The 19,529-nt window shown below is 37.9% G+C and overlaps 1 protein-coding gene across 1 annotated transcript in view; it reads left to right on the top strand.

Moving 5' to 3' along the window:
• The first annotated feature begins 12,171 nt into the window (after positions 1-12,171).
• The window catches only part of LOC113312813, a 27,453-nt gene continuing 20,095 nt past the window's right edge, over positions 12,172-19,529 (top strand). Inside the window, exon 1 of the mRNA XM_026561550.1 lies at positions 12,172-12,363. Coding sequence (XP_026417335.1) covers positions 12,172-12,363 — 192 coding nt within the window. The remainder of the gene's footprint in view (positions 12,364-19,529) is intronic.

Genomic DNA, 19,529 nt, shown 5'->3' with positions numbered 1-19,529 from the left:
GGTGGAAAAGATATCGACGACTCATCAAAGAAATCATTGGGGACTTTATGGTGTTAGGTAACATCTTATAATTCTTATTCCTGCCCTCTCCACCATGAATAGTCACTTCAGTTTCTGAGAGATCTACATCGATTCGAGGTCTTACGTCACGACCGTCCTGTGGAAAATTTTGATGCAATAAATCAAAATACAAATATCATAATCTTATGAAGACTTCGTAAATAATACTTACTTGTGAACCTCCCGGAGACGTTTTTCGCTTATCACCACCAGGGAAATGCTTCAATCTTGGGCGAGTAGAAATCATCTCAGGAGAAGGAGGATCCTTCACCAAAGGCTGATCAACTCTCACAAAATTATGCAAGCGCTCGAGTTGCTGATCCAAAAAGTTTATGTAACCTGGAGTTACATATGTGATTCGCTCAGAGCTAGGGAACCAGTATTCACTTCCTTCCACATGTGTGCGGTTTAAACAGGTCATGAGCTTCTCAACTGATGGTTTCCTCTTTCGAAAAGTCAGAACACACTGATCCATACCCATTTTCCGAGCCGCCCTATCAATATTGTATTCTTCCACTAAGAATTCACCATGAATTATGGATATCAAATGACCAGGAGTACAACATAGCATAAAAGATCTCTCGCCGTCGTTCAAATCAGCACCATATTTCAAAGTCATACTCTCTTCAACATTAAAAGTTGTCAACTGAGAGATGTAAGGAGGAACTGACACCCATGGGAGGAAGCTGAATTCAGATTCACGGTCTAAGACATCAACGAAGCGAGTCTTGAGTTGAGGTTGCTTTGTGGACCAGCGCATGATCCTGGCATTGGTCTTCTCAGAGAAAACATGGCGAGCATCGGCGTTCAATCCTTGCAAAATAGTACGTGGAATGGGCGCATAATTTTTGAAACGCTCCCACATCAAAGCTTGAAGAAACATTGTATTGGCATAACATTCAATCTTCGTAAAACCATTCGAGATGCTGGAGTCTATAATCAAATAGTCCAAGTTAGAGTACAAAGAACCCAGAAACAAACTACCTATTGGGAGTTGCTCACCCCGAACCATCTTCATTGCAAAGGGAATCACGAACAACTTTAACAAATTTCCAGCATCTTCAAATACATCTCTGGACAACCATAAACACAAGAAAGCAGCAATAGATAACGTACCGTCAACAGGCCACTCCAGAGGAGTATCTCTTGGCCACCAGTGTATTAACCAATGAGCATAACAACCTTTGTTGTCAGATGCCTTATTAATCTCCTCCATCGTGGTTGTCAAGATGTTAGAGATTGCAATTTCCTCTGATGAAGAAAGACCTTCAGGAAGGTTACCCGTGATTGCAAGATGCAACAAAGGAATTACATCTTCTAAAGTAATGGTAAACTCTCCCCATCTGCATATGAAAGAGTGAGTTGGAATACACCAGCGAGCAAGAAGAGCTACCATACCTCGCGCATCATGAAAAATGAACAAATCCCCAGAAGCTTGAATAGCCCGTATTACTTGTGCATCATGCAACTTGGCTCGAACACGAGGAAAACCTAGCATGTACCTCACCCATCCAGAAAACTTTTCTAAGGGCCGTCGAGAAATATTGAATTCAATTATTGATGCAGAAAAATATCCTTGTTCAAGACATAACCGAATAGCTGCCTGAGGAGTCACCAATTTTTTCTGAGTAACCTCTCTAGGAGTTATCAGAAGACGGAATGCTGGAGTTTTGAGACGCTTTTCAGGCCCTTGATCCATAAAGAATGCATCATCTATGTTTGGAAAGTTCTTAATTCCAGGTGTTTCATCTTCGCCAATGGAAGTCTCATCCATGCATGAATCATCCTTAGAGGCATCATTATCTATATATGAATCTTCCCTGGAGGCATCATTGTCCACACATGTATCATCTCTGGAGGCGTCATTAGCTTGAGAATCAGACATCTTTGCGAAGTAGCTGTAAAGTTCACATAACATTCTACTTCAGTACATCATCCAGATACAAACTTCGAAAAGATGATGGAATCATGCAAATGGAAAAATGCTCAACTAGCCTCTACCAAAATGGTAATTCTTAACTCTTACCTTTTTACGATTCCACTAACAGTAATGATTGTGATGCAAGAGTTAACACTTCAAAACTCGCTCGTTTCTTCAAATCTACAAAAGACGAGCAAAACTCAGATTTTCATGAAATCATGAACATTTCTATGGTATGAACATTCACCATGGAGTTATGAAAACTAAAACATATTTCATCATAAATAATTGTTTACTTCTAATGACTACACAAAATTCAAGTTGTGATTTTTAATATATATATTCATATATATATATAAATAAATAAATAAACGTGATTTATTCGCGTAAATAAAAAATTTTGACGTGAGCAAGGATCACGTAAATAAAATTTGTGGATATTCCACAGTTTCATCAAAAAAAAAACTTTTTCCTTCGTACTATCATACGTCTTCGAAATGAGGGTTTATTTCGATTTTGTGAAAAACTCACACCTTTTAAGATAAAGTTTTGGTTCTCGTGAAAGCTCATAAACAAAATTTTATCACTGGACACAAGTCTATTTATAAAAGAAATCTCTCCTAAGTCAGGGATTATTATTAGTTTCTTAAACTAACGATCGAACGAACATACATTTTCTAAAAACAAGGGTTTTCTACAAAACTCACACTCATATATGCACATGTATATAACTTCAACATGATCAAGGCATGAAAAACTCATGGAAATCATGAGACCAGCAAAAAAAAAACAATCCGCTTACCTGGTCGGCGCCGACCGGAATATGGCCGGACGGTGATCAGACGACGACTGTCGGCGGCGATGCTCCGGCAAAACTTTTCTCTCTTTTCTTTCCCGACGTGAAGATGAAGAAGAGATGAGGGTGGCGGTCGTGTGGGTGAAATAAAAAAAAGGGGATTAATTCCCTTTTATATTAAATTTTATTTCCAAAACCTAATTTCACAAGGATTTCCTTTTTGGGCCCGGACCCACGAATCCTAAACCGACCAAGGTTCCATCACCAAATCAGCAGTTCAACACCAATTTATGCTCATTAGATGATGCTCTACCACGCCACCAGGATCTTCGTTCAAGTCGTGGTTCGCTCGCACAATCGAAAATCCGGTAACATCTTATCTTACAACAAAGTTCAATTACTTATTTCGTTCATAACTGGAAAATCACCATTCAGTGCTGACTGAGGAACATGACTGTCCCTCACTAAGCAGGGTACTTAATATAGATGGTGGATTTTCGACAAAGGCTAAAATCGTAAACCCATAATTGTACATGCTCCTGATCCAGATGGATATCGAGGCTCATGTCTCTTATCGAAAGCATGAAATCTCATGCCACAAGAATCTCTGACTGAGAATACTGTCTCTCAGAGTATATGCAGATGTGTAGTCTCTCAGCTGAGACAACGACATATCTCATGAATACTGAGCAATTTCAGTAATTACTTATATATAGAATCGAAAGATTGGACGGCTCCTAGACAGCTTGCCTGCTAGTATAGAGCAATAACGTCTTCAGGATGTAACAACGTTTTCCCTAACTATGTAAAAGAAATATGACGCTTCAACATGCTCATATCACTCAATTCATGAATAATTAATGCTCCTAGACGATCGTACTAGTATAGAGCCATCAATTAATTATTCCTACATCATTAGATTCATTAACTGAATCCCTGGAAAATATTATATGTTTTCCATAATATTTCATTACTTTAATTCATGGTTCTTCCCAGCAGAATTCCATGGGTTAGTAATAAATACTCGACATACGGGCATCTGAGCCACTATCGAGTAATCCCCGACCAAAATGGTGCAAGTGTACTTAGAAATAATGCACTAACGAGCATCTGAATGCACGAACGAGCATTCCGAATTATAAAGGAACGATGAACCCATGCAAAATAGGAACAAAATAATAAAATATTAATCAAGGCGTCGGGGGACTGGGCCCACCAGCCGTCCGGTCGTGCCACAGCCAGTCCCACGCCCAATTTTATATTTCATCATATTTTCATTATTTTCCTTGATCTCATGAAAATCCCTTCATTTGAACAAATATCCTTCGTTTAAAGGAAACTCCTCAGTTTCATGGTGTTTCCTTCGCATCAAGGAAATAATATAAAATTGGGAAAGGTGTCGTGAGACCGTGTCTACTAGCCGGACGGCTATGCCCTAGTCATGGCCGGTCCCACACCTCATGATTCCTCATTATTTTATTATTATTTCCCTAATCTCATGAAAACTCCTTAATTTCATGATTTTTCCTTAAAGCCATGGAAAATAATATAAAATTAGGAAAACTCGTGGGACCGGCCCTAGCCGGCCGGTCATTCCCTAGACGGTCCCACATGCCCCTTATTCTATTATTATTATTTTTGATGTTTCCTTCATCCCATGAAATTCCTTGATTTCATGATGTTTCCTTCAAATTATGAAAATTCCTTCAAATCATGAAATAATACATAAAATTAGGGAAAACTCACGGGACCGGGCCCTAGCCGGCCGACCATGCCCAAGACGGTCCCACACGCCCTTATTTTATTATTATTAATATTATTTGTTTCCTTCATCTCATGGAAACTCCTTGATTTCAACAAAACTCTTTAGTTTCAACAAACTCCTTTATTTTATGATATTTCCATAAAATCATGAAAAAATATAATAAAATTGGGAAGGTGTTATGGGACGGGCTCATTGGCCGGCCAACCATGCCTTGGCCATAGCCGGTCCCACACTTCATGATTCCTTCATTTTATTATTATTTTTCCTTCATCTCATGAAGTTTCCTCAGTTTCAGTAAAAAATCTCTGATTTCTTCGTATTTTCCCAAATGATTGCTCAAACGCACATCAGAAAATATCAAAACCCTCAGGACTGAGACACGAACACTTTGGTGACGCGATCATACTACCTTGACCGATCAAGGTCGGCTCTTTGGCTTGCAAGAGGCCGATCTCACATATTTTCATCATTTGACCTGATTTGTTCATATTAGGTTCAAATTCTTCCAAACAATTTGGAACTTCATAAAATGATCGTCAGTCGATCCCATGACCATCCAGGGCCGGTTTCATGACCCCTTGGTCGGTTCCTCATCTCTTCATAATTAATTAGGTTTTATCACCTGACGCTCAGACGAGCATTATTTTAATAAATGATTAAACCATCATTTAATCATCTTCTTATCAACTGGTCTTCAAGAAACTTTGTTATTTTGCTCACTTGAGCATTTGGGCGCTACATGGTCGACCTATGATCCCATGTAGCCAGTACCTCCTTCACTCCGTGGTTAATTTTCAATAAACCATCAATTGATCGAATTAGGGTTTTAAGTCCAAGGTTCATAATTCCAGATTCAAACGCTAATAATTTATGATGATCTCATGGTCAACATTTTATTAATTATACTTGGTTCAGTTGTCAGTATTTAAATTAATATTTTATTTGGTCATGCTACCAATAATCCATCAAACGAGCAACATTCGCTCAGATGAGCAATATTTGCTCAAACCAAGGAATATTGGTCCAACTATCAACATTCAACAATTCATCGAATGAGCAATATTTGATCACGTTAACTATCAACGTTTATTCATACATTATACCTTTGTCTCATCAGACATGTTCAATTCATGAGTCTCAGAACATTTTCAAATCATGTTCGACTCAACAATACAAGGACTCATCGTCCCATGAAGTCAGCAACTGACTAAGTAAATACACATATGCCTTGCAGACTCCACAGTCACGAGACATCAATCGTGTCACATGGGTGATATTGACTAGGTTTTTGGTCTGGCGGTCTACAGAACGTGTGTTCATACGCACGATGAGAATGTGAGCAACACGTGCAATTAGTTGAAGGAGTTAACAAAGTAGTGGATGGAAAATCGACCAAGTCTCTGCACGTTGAGAAAATGGTTTTAACACGATTCCCACTTCTCCACTCTTTGATTCCATCAACTGTCACACTTCATGGGATCATGGTGTTTACAATTCTAGCAATATAAATAAGTCTCTGAATCATGATTGAAAAAGGGAATCTCACATCGAAGAGACAACAAGAGATTAACAACTCAACATCTGAGCAATTACTCTCAACAAAGCAAATTCAATCATTCATAACTTATCTTATTTCAGAACACACAACACACCTACAATCTTCGATCACCATTGATCTCACACATTTCTCAGCTTCCCTCCTACAGATCGACCCATCCTCTCTTGTGACCGAATTTACTCTGGAACGGCCATTGTCTTGGTTTAGGCCGGAGTACTACAGATTGATCTCTCGAATTCAAAGCACTCCCTTCTTACAGCGCATCTGTGTGAGGTTTGACAGTTTGCTCGGTTCAAGGAGTTTCCTCCGCACGGTCGTCTCCTCAATTCTGTAAAAACCAGCAACTCGTTTTTCCCCATCTACAGGTCTTAAAAGATAGCACATTTGTTTTGGTGTATTTTCTTTGGTTTAGTTATTTGCTTTCAGTAAGGCCGTATGTTGGCCAGTGGTGTAAATGGGAAGGAGTCCCTATGTTTATTATGTAAGGATAGTATAAAGAATGAAGGTGGTGTTTAAGCAAAAACCTTGTCTCTTTTGGCTTAATGTAAAGCTAGTTCATTGAGGAAGAACTACAAGTATACTTAGCCAAAGTATACAATAAGAAACGCTGAAAATAAAGCAAAGCAAGAATGAAAGTTGGTGGCATAGGCGAGTTTGCTGTTGGTAGAGTTACGTAGAAGTGCGACAGTATTTGGCAGTGATAGCATGGAGTAACAAAGCAAGAATGAAGATGTAAGTCCATCAAGCATATGAGTTAAGAGTAACTCATAGAAATGAAGAACATGATGTTGTTTTTCCGCTACATTAAAGCGTAGCATTTTGAAAGAACAAGAGAGGCCTTGTTAGTTTCAAAGGCGCGTGAAGAGGAACCTTGTCCAAAGAGATGGTGGGATGTCCCGGCTATCCTAAGTCATGGCTAATGTCATGAATTTCAGTCGAATTTGCACAAGAGTGTTGCAAAGTGATTGAAGAACACTTAGTCTACAGTAAGGCCTGTTGAATTGCAAGAGTGCAATGTCAGCTGGAATTGAAGGCAATAAGCTAAGTAATGCATATCGGGGTGAGATGTTGGCTGGTTGACGTGTACACTTAGGCACAAAATAGTTGGAGAAAATATTTGTGATGCGGATTGTTAGAGCATAGCTCGGTTGAACCCACCAAGCGTTGGTATGTCAAGTTTGGTTGTCATATGTTAGTGAACCAAAACTCATTTAAGAGTCGCTTGATTAAATGTACTAGAGTCAACTTCGTATAGGTTAGCTTGAAAGTATTAGGATTTGAGACATTATAAGTATTGCGAAGAATTAAAGAAGTGAAGAAGTAATGAGCTACAATCACAACATCATACTTCCACTTGAGGTTTGTGATATTTGACTTGAACTGTTTCATTCCCTAACCTATATTTCAAGTCGTGCATACTGAAAACAAAACTGCGAAGCATGAACACTCTAGATGGACATAGTATTAAGAAATACAATACGAGGTTTATTGCTTAACCATTAAACTTCGTAGATAAGACATCGACATAATCGTGTGAATGCTATTGTGATTGTGTATGGGTATGAGGTGAGTATTTCATCCTAGGAAACAATGTTTTTACATATGTTTTAAGGAAGTAAGTTCATGAACTTTGTTTGTGAATCGAAAAGGAAATCGCCAGGCGTTATTGGGATTGTTCTTCATTGCATATGTTATGAACGACCAATATGTGTGATTAGTATAACCGCTCATGACTTGTTTGTGTTCTTGGTAAAACTATTCACATGAGGCCTGACTTTTGTATTGGTATGATTTTTATTAGTGAAACCGATCTTAAGTAATCACCTGATGGTATGATCGAGTTTGTGTAGTTTGTAAGACCTAACACTGGGTAAAGGGGAAACGATCCTAGTAAGAGGTGCAGCACATCACAAAGGGGAATCGATCCTTGTATGGGGTGCAGCAAGGTTTATAGAAGAAAGGGGAACCGATCCTATGGACATGTGCAACACGTTTTTAAGCAAAGGGGAACCAATCCTATGGACATGTGCAACCCATATGAGTTAGATACCATATATATGTGGGGAACCGATCCTAGTACCTAGTCAACCGAATTTTGGAAAGCTAGTGTGACTATGCACAGTACTCACATGGAGGTAGAACCGAATTTTTTTTTGGTAGAACCGTTAAACCCATGATTTGTGACTGAGAGTTCTTAATCAATAGCATATGTCTTGAAAGTCAGATGAACCAATTCTAAACTTATTTGGAAGCATGGTAAATCGGTTTCAAGTGTGTAAGTATGAAAGAGGACTTACAAAGTAAGGATGTAGACACACTTTGAACACATGCAGTAATACGTATCTTTTATTGTTCAAAGATATTCCTTAACAGCTAAGAAGGAAGTAAATCCCAGGATCGAAATTAAATAAGTTAAGAATCTTTTAATTAAGGTTTTTAATTATATATGGAAAATAAGAATTAGTAATGTTCATTTGCTAGTTAAAGATTTTCCAAGGAGATTTTCGATCAATATTTTGGACAGAGCATTCTCAGGAATTATGAAAACCGAATATGGAAATTATTATTGAATATCTTGAGAATATTTTCGGTTTTGGAAATTCCTTGGTGTCCAAACTTCCTTGTCTATAAATACTTGAAGTTTGCATTTCTAGCAAACTAATCCTTCGTGACAGTAAACTTCCTCTGCTGTACTGTTACTGGTGAAGCCGCCTATTCGGAGAGGAGAGTAACCTAAGTGGGCGAAATCTCTTACGGCCGCTCAATTTAAATACTTCTTTGGGGATTGAGAAGCTCTACGAGTACCGTTGGTGGGAAACTAGATAATTGTGGTTTATCTTTTGTTTTCGATTGATTTGATTGACTAACGGTGGTTGAACTTTGATTGCACCTAGTTTGTTTATACTTGAGAATCTTCTCTTCTGATATAAGATTCACTTAAACTAGTTCAAAGTTTCGACAGGGATCTTTAGACTGTTGTTAGTGCTAAAGACGGTCTTATGATAATCCATTGTTAACAGACTCCGTTTTGTGTGTGATTGATCACAAGAGATTCAAGTAGTTGTGTGCAGGTGTTTATTGAAGATCTAAGAAGATTTGAAGACAAAGAAGAGACAGAAGATTTCTGACTTGGTTATATAAATCTTTGGTGTGCACAATACTTGTTTTGGTAAAAAGAGGATATCACTATAATCGGTTTATCCTTGTGGTAGATTGTATAGAATAGTTGAGTAGATCGGCATCAATACGGTTCCTTGGGATTAAAGGTATTTATTGCAAAATCTTATGATTACTTTGGGTAATTGAACATAAGATAGATCTAAGAACCTGACGAAAGAGTTTATGTTAAGATAAACAGAAGAGCCTTTGTCCGACTCATATCACTTGGTTGAAGAGAGTTGATACCAAACAGATTTGTTGTTCCTATACTGTTTGGAATACGAACCAAAGGAATTGTTCCAAGTACGTGACTTATTCATAAGTTGGAGGCGTGGGAATACAAACGGAACTAGGTGAACTATAGGTTTACTTGCTTGGTCTCAACTATACGAAGTTGGTTTATTTTGTATAGCGGCTTAATCCTGAGAGTATTCAATTCTTGACAAGGTCCCGGGGTTTTTCTGCATTTGCGGTTTTCCTCGTTAACAAAATCTTGTTGTGTCATTTACTTTTATTTTCTGCATTATAATTGTTTTATTATAGTTAAAGTAAATTATACAAACGTTAATTCCTATTTACTTGATAAGAAATCCTATTGTGTTTGGTTAAGTCTGAACCTTTGTATCAAGTAAGCATACTTCGTTGTTGTATTGTCTCTATCTCGTATCCATAAACGATCACACGAAGTGTGAACCGATTAGTTATATTGTCTCGACTCAGTCCATAGACAATCACTTTCGGAAAAAGGACTTATAGGAAGAAAAAGTTTTAGATTGAGGTATATTTGGGTACCATCGCCTTTTCACGGATGCAATCATATGTGGAAAGTTTGCTTAGGGTGTAGCTAGCAAATACTGCTGAATTTCAGAGAAGTTATGAAATTGCATAGCAACAGATCGCAAGAGCATTTGGGTGTTAAGATGTGAATGAAGTGGAATTAAAGCATAGTCGACGATGCGACAGTGAAGCTGGAATTCATAGGCTTAATGGCAAGGCAAACAAACTAAGTGGCGATATAAAGTACTAGGCCGAGAAGTTTTGGCAAGGTTGGAGGCCAAATAAAGTTGTTGATTTCTGAGAGTGACTCAGATGCGTACAAGGCCAAGGGAAGTTCAGTAGAGGCTGACTACCGTTGCATCCAACGAAGACGTTGAATGGATTGAGTGGGGGAGGTCTATGACCGGTCCAAAAAGTTAAGCGCAACAGTTGCGCTGTACTGAAGTTGTAGCCTGACAGATGGAGCTGCATAATCCGACGATGTAGCGCCAACATGGCTGAGACAAGAAAGGCCACTTAGCAAATGCAATATGACGCGATAGTGTTGCATATCCTTATTCAGAGTTAGCCCAGCTCAAGGAAAGAGTAAAGCATGAAATGCAAAGTCATGAGATGACTTTAGCATCGTTCCAAGCATTGGCCAAGGCTTGGACAATGCATATGCAACAATGGCGTTGCTAAATGCGCCATTGGTGATTATTGCTCTCCAAAAGAGATGCAAGTGATACATATGAAGCATGAAGTTGAATTAAGCAAGTCAAGAATCAGTTGGCATGATATTTGGGTGTTGGCATCCAAATAAGCTAAGTGCATGATCGGGATGGATGAAGAACAACCATTGCCAGATACTTGGCAGAAGTGTAAGTTGAATGAAGCATAACCATTCTCAGACACTTGGCGTAGGCCAAGAGTGAGTGAAGCACAATCATTATCGAACATTGGCACGGGCCAGAGTTCAGTGCAGCATAATGATTGTCGGTTTTGAGTTCAAGCTGTCAGTTTGCGAGTGTGTGCATCACACGCATGCCAAAGTGAAAGAGCAAGTTAGAGACGGTTATAAAGTGGCTTTATACCCAAGTTTGGCATAGCCTAACTGTTTGAGACAAGTGTGGCGCCATTCTACACGCCAGCACTAAAGTTAGCAGTTAAAAAGTGAATTGTGGCGGTTAGGGAACTGCCTATGGACAAATGGTTGTTCATAGAGCGTGCAACTGTGTTGCATATGGATTGGCCCTGGTTCTTGGCATTATAAATAGCCAGAGAACCCTTGCAATGGGAGTTATTCAAGCATTGAGGAACCTCATTGCAGTAGAGAGTAAATTCTGTGTAGGCTTAGAGAATAAGCTTGTAACTCCATTGGTTGGAAGAGTTTTGTATCTTCCCCTTAAGCTAATAAAAGAGAGTTTGTTGGCTTATATGTTTTTCCTTAGTGTCTTGTTGATTCGATAATACTTCCTAAATTCTGTGAAGCATAATCATGGCAAGAACCTCTTTGTAGTTTGGGCTACATTGCTGGTAGAGAAAATCTAAGTTAAGTGTTTCGTCGCATAACTCAGTGAAGCTGGCTGTTTGCATAGGTGCAAGCTTATAAGGCTGAAATATGAGCGGGTGATAAAAGATCACTGAACCACTGTATTGTTGGGTTATACTTTCGCGAAAAATTGTTTGGAGCATTTGAAGGTGTGACAACTACTATGATGACAAGGATAATCTTCTTCAATGTGATTTTGACTATAAGAGGTACAAAAAGAATGAGGATTGGATGATGTACCCTTTAGTTCTTGAAGGTACATGGGTTTTGGGGAGAGATGCTAATGGTGATGTTCGAGAAGGTCCTGTTGAAGCTCACTGACACTTTTCTCACTACAAGCCACGGCTCCTATCATGGACCGAGATTCCTATTGGGGTAACTCTCTTTATTTTGTTGTATTCTTCACTAATCCCTTGTTTTTTCTTCGTTATATTATTTATTTTGTGATTTGAGTATGAAACTCCTTCCGAATGACAAATAAAATCTCGCACTCGTAAATAGGATCAGGCTTCGGAATCTCCTCAACCAAATCAGGTAAAAATATCAATGTACCATAGTTGAACTCTGGCCTTGCCTCTGTTTTTTATCTGAATTGGGTAACATGATGACGAAGACTGATATTGGCGACCATCGACGAAATCTGAATTTAAATAAGCTATCTCAAATTAAGGATGCCAGGATTCCTACTACAGAAGGATCTACGAAGAATAAATCTGCCAATGCCGAGAAGGATTCGAATCTAAATAAGGAAGTTCCCACTTCTTCTGAAAATGAAAAGCCTCATCAAGACAGTGAGGTTCACACACACCCTCCCTAAAAAAATTATCAATCTTGATGATTCTCCTTTAAAGAAGCCTTCGGATGAAACCCCGAATGAAAATACCGGGGGTACCAAAATACACCACCAACTTTTTCTTAGGTATCTGTATGGACTAAACCCAATACAATTTCGAGAGTTCAACTTAATGAATCTCAATCAAGGAATTATATATCGAGCTTATATCTCTTCACTCTTGCAATTAGAACGTTTACAGAACCAAATTCGTGAACGTAATTACCAAGAGATTACTTGGACGGTACCAAAGACCAATGTCCAAGAATCAATCAAGTTGTATCAAACAAACAAGGATGGATGTATCTACTTTGATTGATTTACGTACAACCTGTGATATTTCAATTATAAAGATAAACAATATAATGCGGAAAAGATATAACACAGACAACAGAAGTTTTAGCTTTAGCTAACATTCATCATCTACTTGACGAGTTTAGTTGTCGAAAATTTATTTGTTCGAAACTAACTATTAAGTCAAGGTGATCATGTGAAAATTACCTTGAACATCTTACATGATTTGTGTGAGACCATCATTTGATGTTAACTTGGGAAGTCTCGTATTTATCGATTAATCACTTGAAAATTACTTGAAGCTAGTGGTATGTATAAGATTACCATTGTTGTCTTTAAGGATGTTTCAATGATTAAATGAGAGTTTAGAAGGCTAACGATGCCTGGATATAACACAGTATGTATACATTGTATGTGCACTGTGAAGCTCTAGTTCAGGTCCGGAGCTCTTGTTTGCGAACGGATTTACCTGTGAAAAAGTCTGGAGCTGTTGTTCGCGTACTCTGTTTGCGAACAACTAGACAAGGCTGAGTTCGGAACTGTTGTTTGCGTACTTTGTTTGCGAACGACACGACAAGGCCAAAGTACTGAACTGTGGTTCGCGTACTCTGTTTGCGATCACAGCGGTAAGGTTCCAAAAATCGGCAAGTATGAAATACATACTCATGAACTCAGATTCATTTAAGAATTAATGTCCCTAGAACTTTAATGAAATAAGGTATGTGAACTCGTTTTACAAACCGTGACATTATGTTCATGAATTGGTTCTTGTATAAGTACTTTGTACGATTATAAACCAAATCGATTTTGTTTCAATTGGTTCATATATATTTCTGAGATAATGAACAATTGAACAACTCTCTTGAAATACATTTAGATTCATTTAATTATCTATCATGATTGATTTATCATCATATTTGATCTAGAAGTGTTAGATGAATGTGGATAAGTTATAAGTGGTCATGTGGCTAACTTCGGTTAACTATTATTAAGCCAACAAGGTATACACGTTTGGGTACGGTTCATCCATATCTAAATATAGGTATATTTCATTTGTGTATATCAAGCTAATACCATCTAATGGTGGAGATTAATTGCCTAGTTTCTAAGAAGACTTAGGTTGAATCTTAAATCAGGAGTTCATCTAACGGTGAATATCAATTGCTTTGTTACTAAGCTATTTTAGCTTTGTTTGTAAGTAACCCTGATTTGAAAGACTATATAAGGGAGAACTCTAGCATCTGGGAAACCTAATACCGACACTCTCGTGTGTCCTAGTTGCAAATTAGAGTCGATTCTCCTTTAACCTAGGTTTTCCAAAACCATTATTAGGTTAACGACTTGAAGACTTCATTTGGGATTCGTGAAGCCAAATCCAATTATTTTCTATGTAGTTGCGTATTCTAATCTTACTTGTTCTATCGTATTGAGTTTTATCTTCTCTAAGATTTACTTGAGATTTATCTCTAATATGTAAGATATAAAAAGTAATCACAACAGTTCTTTGTCTCAGACTCTTGTGATTCCGCAACAACTTCTTATGTTAATCAGTTAAGTTATTATGAGGTGACTAATATTTCTAGGCTGCTCTTCGGGGGTATAAGACCAGATTATTAGTTGAGTTTCCTGTTCACCTTGATTTATCTAAAGACTGAAACAAAACCAAAATAGACATATCTGTAGGAGACAGATTTTTTTATAAGTCTTCGACTTTTGCTCGTAGCAACTCTTAGTTGTGGGTAAGATCAGCTAAGGGAATCAAGTTCATAGAGTCCTGCTGGATTCAAGAAGCGTAAGGAATGCGACTGTACCTTAATCGGTGTGAGACTTGGTTAGGGCTCAACTACATTCCAGTACGAAGTTAACTTGTAGAAGGCTAAAGTCTGTAGCGGCTTAATACAGTGTGGTATTCAAATCTGGAATAAGTCCCGGGGTTTTTCTGCATTTGCAATTTCCTCGTTAACAAAATTTCTGGTGTCTGTGTTATTTCTTTTGCGCATTATATTTGTTTATATAATTAAAATATCACAGGTTGTGCGTATTTCAAACACAGTTGATAAATCCGACCTCGTTTGTTGGATATGACTTGATTGACACTCGGTCATTGGTCTTTGGTACCATCTGAGTCATTCTCATATCAATCAGTCTCACGGATTTCTATCTAGTTGATTTACTGATTGTATTAAGAAAGAGATAAAGCTCTTAGATATATTTCTTGATTGAGTCTCGCTTTTAAGTTGGTGCTCTCGGAATTATATTGGAGTTTAGTTCATACATATTGTCGAACGAAATATTGGGTGTGGTTGTTATACCCCCGCGTTTTCATGTTTGATGTGGCTCATCATCGTCAAAGCATAATGATATTTCGAAAATCAAAAATTATATAATTTTCGAGGTGGAGATAGGAACACCAAACATTTTCATCGAGTGGTGAAGGGTCATAGAGATTTTAACAACATCATTAACCTTCTTATAAATGGGCGATGAACCGGAAACAAAGAAGAAATCAAGATGGGTATTGCAAATCATTTTGAGTTAGAGTTTACAGAAATTCCAAACAATCCAAGAATAAAAAATATGTGTCTAAAGCGTATTGATGAGAATGCAAGAATATGGTTGGAGAGACTATTTAGTGGAGAGGAAGTTAAGAATACAAGTAAAGATTTGGGAATCGATCGTGTTCCGGCTCCGGATGGGTATCATATGAAGTTCTTCATTGTTTTTTAGGATTTTCTAAAAGAAGATTTTATGAAGAGATTCGAAGAATTTCATGACCACAGTGTTCTTCATACATCATGGAAAAATAATTTCATTGCGCTTATCCCTAAGACGGCAGGTGCAGAGGAAGTAAAAGATTTTCGGTTTATTAGCTTTATTGGGAGTGTGTGCAAAATCATCTCAAAGGTATTAGCGGAGCGTTTAAAGGTATACCTTCCTACTCTAATCTCAACATCTCAATCTAGTTTAATTAAAGGAAGACAAACTCTTGATGGAGTATTGATAGTAAACGAATGTGTGGATTCTAGACTCCATCAGCTCGATTTTGAAAAGGAGTTTTATAATGTGAATTGGAATTTTTTAAATGAAATCTTATTCAAAATGGGTTTTGGTGGTGTTTGGTGGGCTTGGATTAGAAATTGTTTAACATCCTCAAAAGTTCTCGGTTCTTGTTAATGGATCGTCTTACTGTTACTTTGGTAGTGAAAAAGGACTACGTCAAGGAGATCCACTTTCTCCTTTTCTTTTTACAATCGTTGGTGAAGTCTTAAGTTGTATGTTGAGAAAAGCACAAGAGCTTGATCAAATCTTGGGATTTTCGGTCAAGAAGGGGGGGAAAATAAATCACTTGCAATTTGTTGATGGTACTATTATTTTTCTTGATGCGAAGAGAGAACAAGTTGATGCCCTTCGTTACCTACTTCTTTGTTTCGAGCTAACTTCGGGTTCGAATATAAATTTCTCTAAGAGTAGCTTATTTGGGATCGCGTTCGAAGAAGGACTTGAAAATTATGCTAACATGTTAGGTTGCAAGCATGCTAGTTTTCCTAGCATATATCTTGGACTTCCCTTGTGAGACAAGATAGGAGGCTCTAACAAATGGGAAAAAACGCTTTGTGCGAAAAGAGTTACTTCTTGGAACGGAAAAAAAATAGCAAGAGGAGGTAAGTTAACTCTCATCAAAAGTGTTTTAGCTAGTCTACCCGTTTATTATCTCTCTATTTTTCTTACTCTGTGGTCCATAACTATGAAAATTGATAAAGTTGTGAGTAATTTCTTATGGGATGATGATCAAAATAAGAAAAGAATTCACAATATTGGTTGGACATTGACTTGAAAACCAATGGAAAAAGGTGGTCTTGATATAAGAAGAACTAAGCAAGTGAATTCCTCTTTGCTAAAAAATTGGGGGCGGCATTTTGGTGTAGAGAAAGATGTAATTGAAGGAAGATTATAGTTGAGAATTTTGGTGAAACATTTACGAGTTGGGAAACTCTCCAACTCAAAGGATCAAAAGGTGGTAGCTTGTGGTTTAATATCTATAAAGAGCGTGAAGATTTCAACAAAAGTATTAGATTTAATATTGGAACAGGCAAGGAAACTAGATTTTGGGAAGAATCTTGTCTTGCTGAAGGAAGATTACGTGATATGTTTCCTTTGGCTTATGAAGCTTCAAGGACCAAAGAGTTTGTGGTGGTTAGTATGTATTTAGAGCGGAATAAGGTGGGGGTTTATGTCTAAGCAAATATACTCTCAAACCATTTCAAGTAAAGTATTATCCATATCAAATCTTCCTTTCTTCTATTTGCATTCAAGAAGGTGTTATGGATACCCGAATTTGGGTTGGAAGTGATAGTGGTCAATATACGATTAAGAGCGGAATTAGAGACAACGAGGATCAAGGTGAGCCGTATTATCCAACCAATATTGTTTGGGGCCATGAATACCCTCACAAAATCAATTTCTTTCTTTGGCTTCTTTTTCATGATCGGGTAATGACGACGGATAAACTTTTAAGAAGATGTATGTATGTCTCTAGTGTTTGTTATTTTTGTGAGGAGGACGATAGTTCGCACTTGTTTTATGGTTGTTGGAGAATCCGAAGAATATGGGATTACTTTGTTTGAAGGGTACCACTTTCGATGGTCATATGACCCTCATGTCAGGTCATATGACCCTCATGTCACTACGTATATGAAGGCTTGGAAGTTTAGTTGGGGAGATGAAAGACTTAATCGAATATGAAATAACATCCCGGTTATTATATAGTGGTGTATAAGGAAAGAGCGAAATCAAGAATCTTCGATAACAAAAAGGAAATTTTGGCAAGACTTATTAGAGATATCAAATTACAAACATTCTTTTGGGACGAGCCGAACACAAAAATGTTAGCTTACGACAAACATGTCTATGGTGATTCCCCTATTTTTCTCCGGTTGCAATCTTTGGATTAAGATACCCCTATTAAATGTCTTTTTATAATGAATTTTTATTTGACCGAAATAAATAAATAATATCTTCGTGGAATCATTCCGGATGAAGCCGCCTCATGCGGGTCGTGGTCCTCCTCCTAGATGTCATAAGACACATAACATTGTTATAATTATAATTTTTTTTGCTAAGTGTCGAATTATAATTATAATTTTTTCGAGCCTTGTTATAATTATAATTAAGTGTCGAATTTTAAACTCTTTTTTCTGGAAAATAACTGAACTGTTGAACATGTTGAAGCCGCCTCATGCGGATCGTGGTCCTCCTAGATGTCACAAAGCTCGTAACATTATTGTTATCAAGTGTTGGATTTTTAACTCTTTTTTTTTTTTGGAAAATAAATAAACTCTCGAGGAACCAACTCTTAAACATGTCGTCTTTTATGAAGCCTCTGTTTTCTTTCACGTCCAGGAAACGTACAAAGTTACTTCCACTTGTAAATAGTGTTATGAAGTCCCGAACGTCAGAAATGAATCTTTGAAGAACAACCCTAAGTAGTCTCGTATACTCATACTCAAAATAAGTATATTCGTCAGGAACTCCTTCAGTTGGTATCAAGAAAAGCTCTGATAGAGAAATCGAAAATTCTTGGAGCTCTTAATATCTTTCTTTTCTCATAAGAAAACCCATGTTTTTATTTTTCAGTCTTCTCAAATTTTCCAAGTGCTATAGATATGTTGTCTACAGACAAAGTATTTAAATCCCTGTTTCTAAAATGGTTTCTTGTAATGTTTGCACTTCTAGCTTCATTTGCATCAATTCTTTCCTTCACTGATGTTTCAGACCAATTTCATTTGCTTAGATTCAAATACTTAGTAGATAGTTGTGTACACATATATCTCACTATCGGACACGTGCATACAGAAAGGTACGTGGAAAGCATGCAAGCCAAAACAGCAAAGCATGATGCGTCACGAAGCACCAAATAAACCCCTAGGAGTTGCTTTATCTCATCCCCAGAAGAGGGGCCAAGATCAACGGTGGAGAGGAAGTTAGCTGACACGGACTGACAGGGGCAGAAGACACTTGTCTGACACGAGCAGACCCCTCAACTACCCGCATTAAACACTCTGAGCAGTGCACGTGTCGACCAACCTGTGGAACGAGCGAAGATGCCTCCGCGGGATCAAGGGGGAAACGCAGACCTCCGCGTGATGGATGCAAGGACACGAGAAGATAAGGTTCCAACGGTCTTCAGAGATGGATCCCACGTTCCAACCTTATAAATACCCAATCTCCACAAAGAGGAAGGGGGAGAAAAAACATCAGGAGAGAAGGAGAGAGAGAGAGAGAGGATAGTAAGGGTAAGTTAATCCCATAGTGGAGAGAAATATGTAAAACCCAAAGTCATTCAGCTATTCATGTAACTGGGAATAATATAGTAGAACAACAAACCCCGTGGATGTAGGCCTTAGTGCTGAACCACGTAAACCTTGGTCTTATTTACATTTCAGCACTTTACATTCATTTAGCTCCGCACGTATTTGCTTATATGTTTTGTTTTCCTTTAATACTTGTATCCCATGCATGATTGCCACGCACGGGGAAGTAGGAGGAGGCTATGATAAACCCGAAGGTTTTGAGCCAATGAATCCACGTCAGGGTATCATCATCGTAATCTCTTTAGACGTTAACGATTGATTGTGGGCATTCGGACTCCCGCGTAGTTCTTGTGTCCACAATTTGGCGCTAGAAACAGGGACTTCGTCCCGGTAAAAGATTTATCTTGTCCTGTGATTGCTCCGATTTTATCAGCTCGGACCGTATAGATCATTCGTCAACTGTATTATGTTCAAAAACCCACCTTTTGCCTTCGATAAGAGTTATTGTTCCAAGCAAGGGTTATT

Source organism: Papaver somniferum, chromosome 9 (genome assembly GCF_003573695.1).
Source record: "Papaver somniferum cultivar HN1 chromosome 9, ASM357369v1, whole genome shotgun sequence".
NCBI lineage: Eukaryota > Viridiplantae > Streptophyta > Magnoliopsida > Ranunculales > Papaveraceae > Papaver > Papaver somniferum.
Note: the sequence above shows the minus strand (reverse complement) of the source record. Positions and strands in the feature narration are given on the sequence as shown.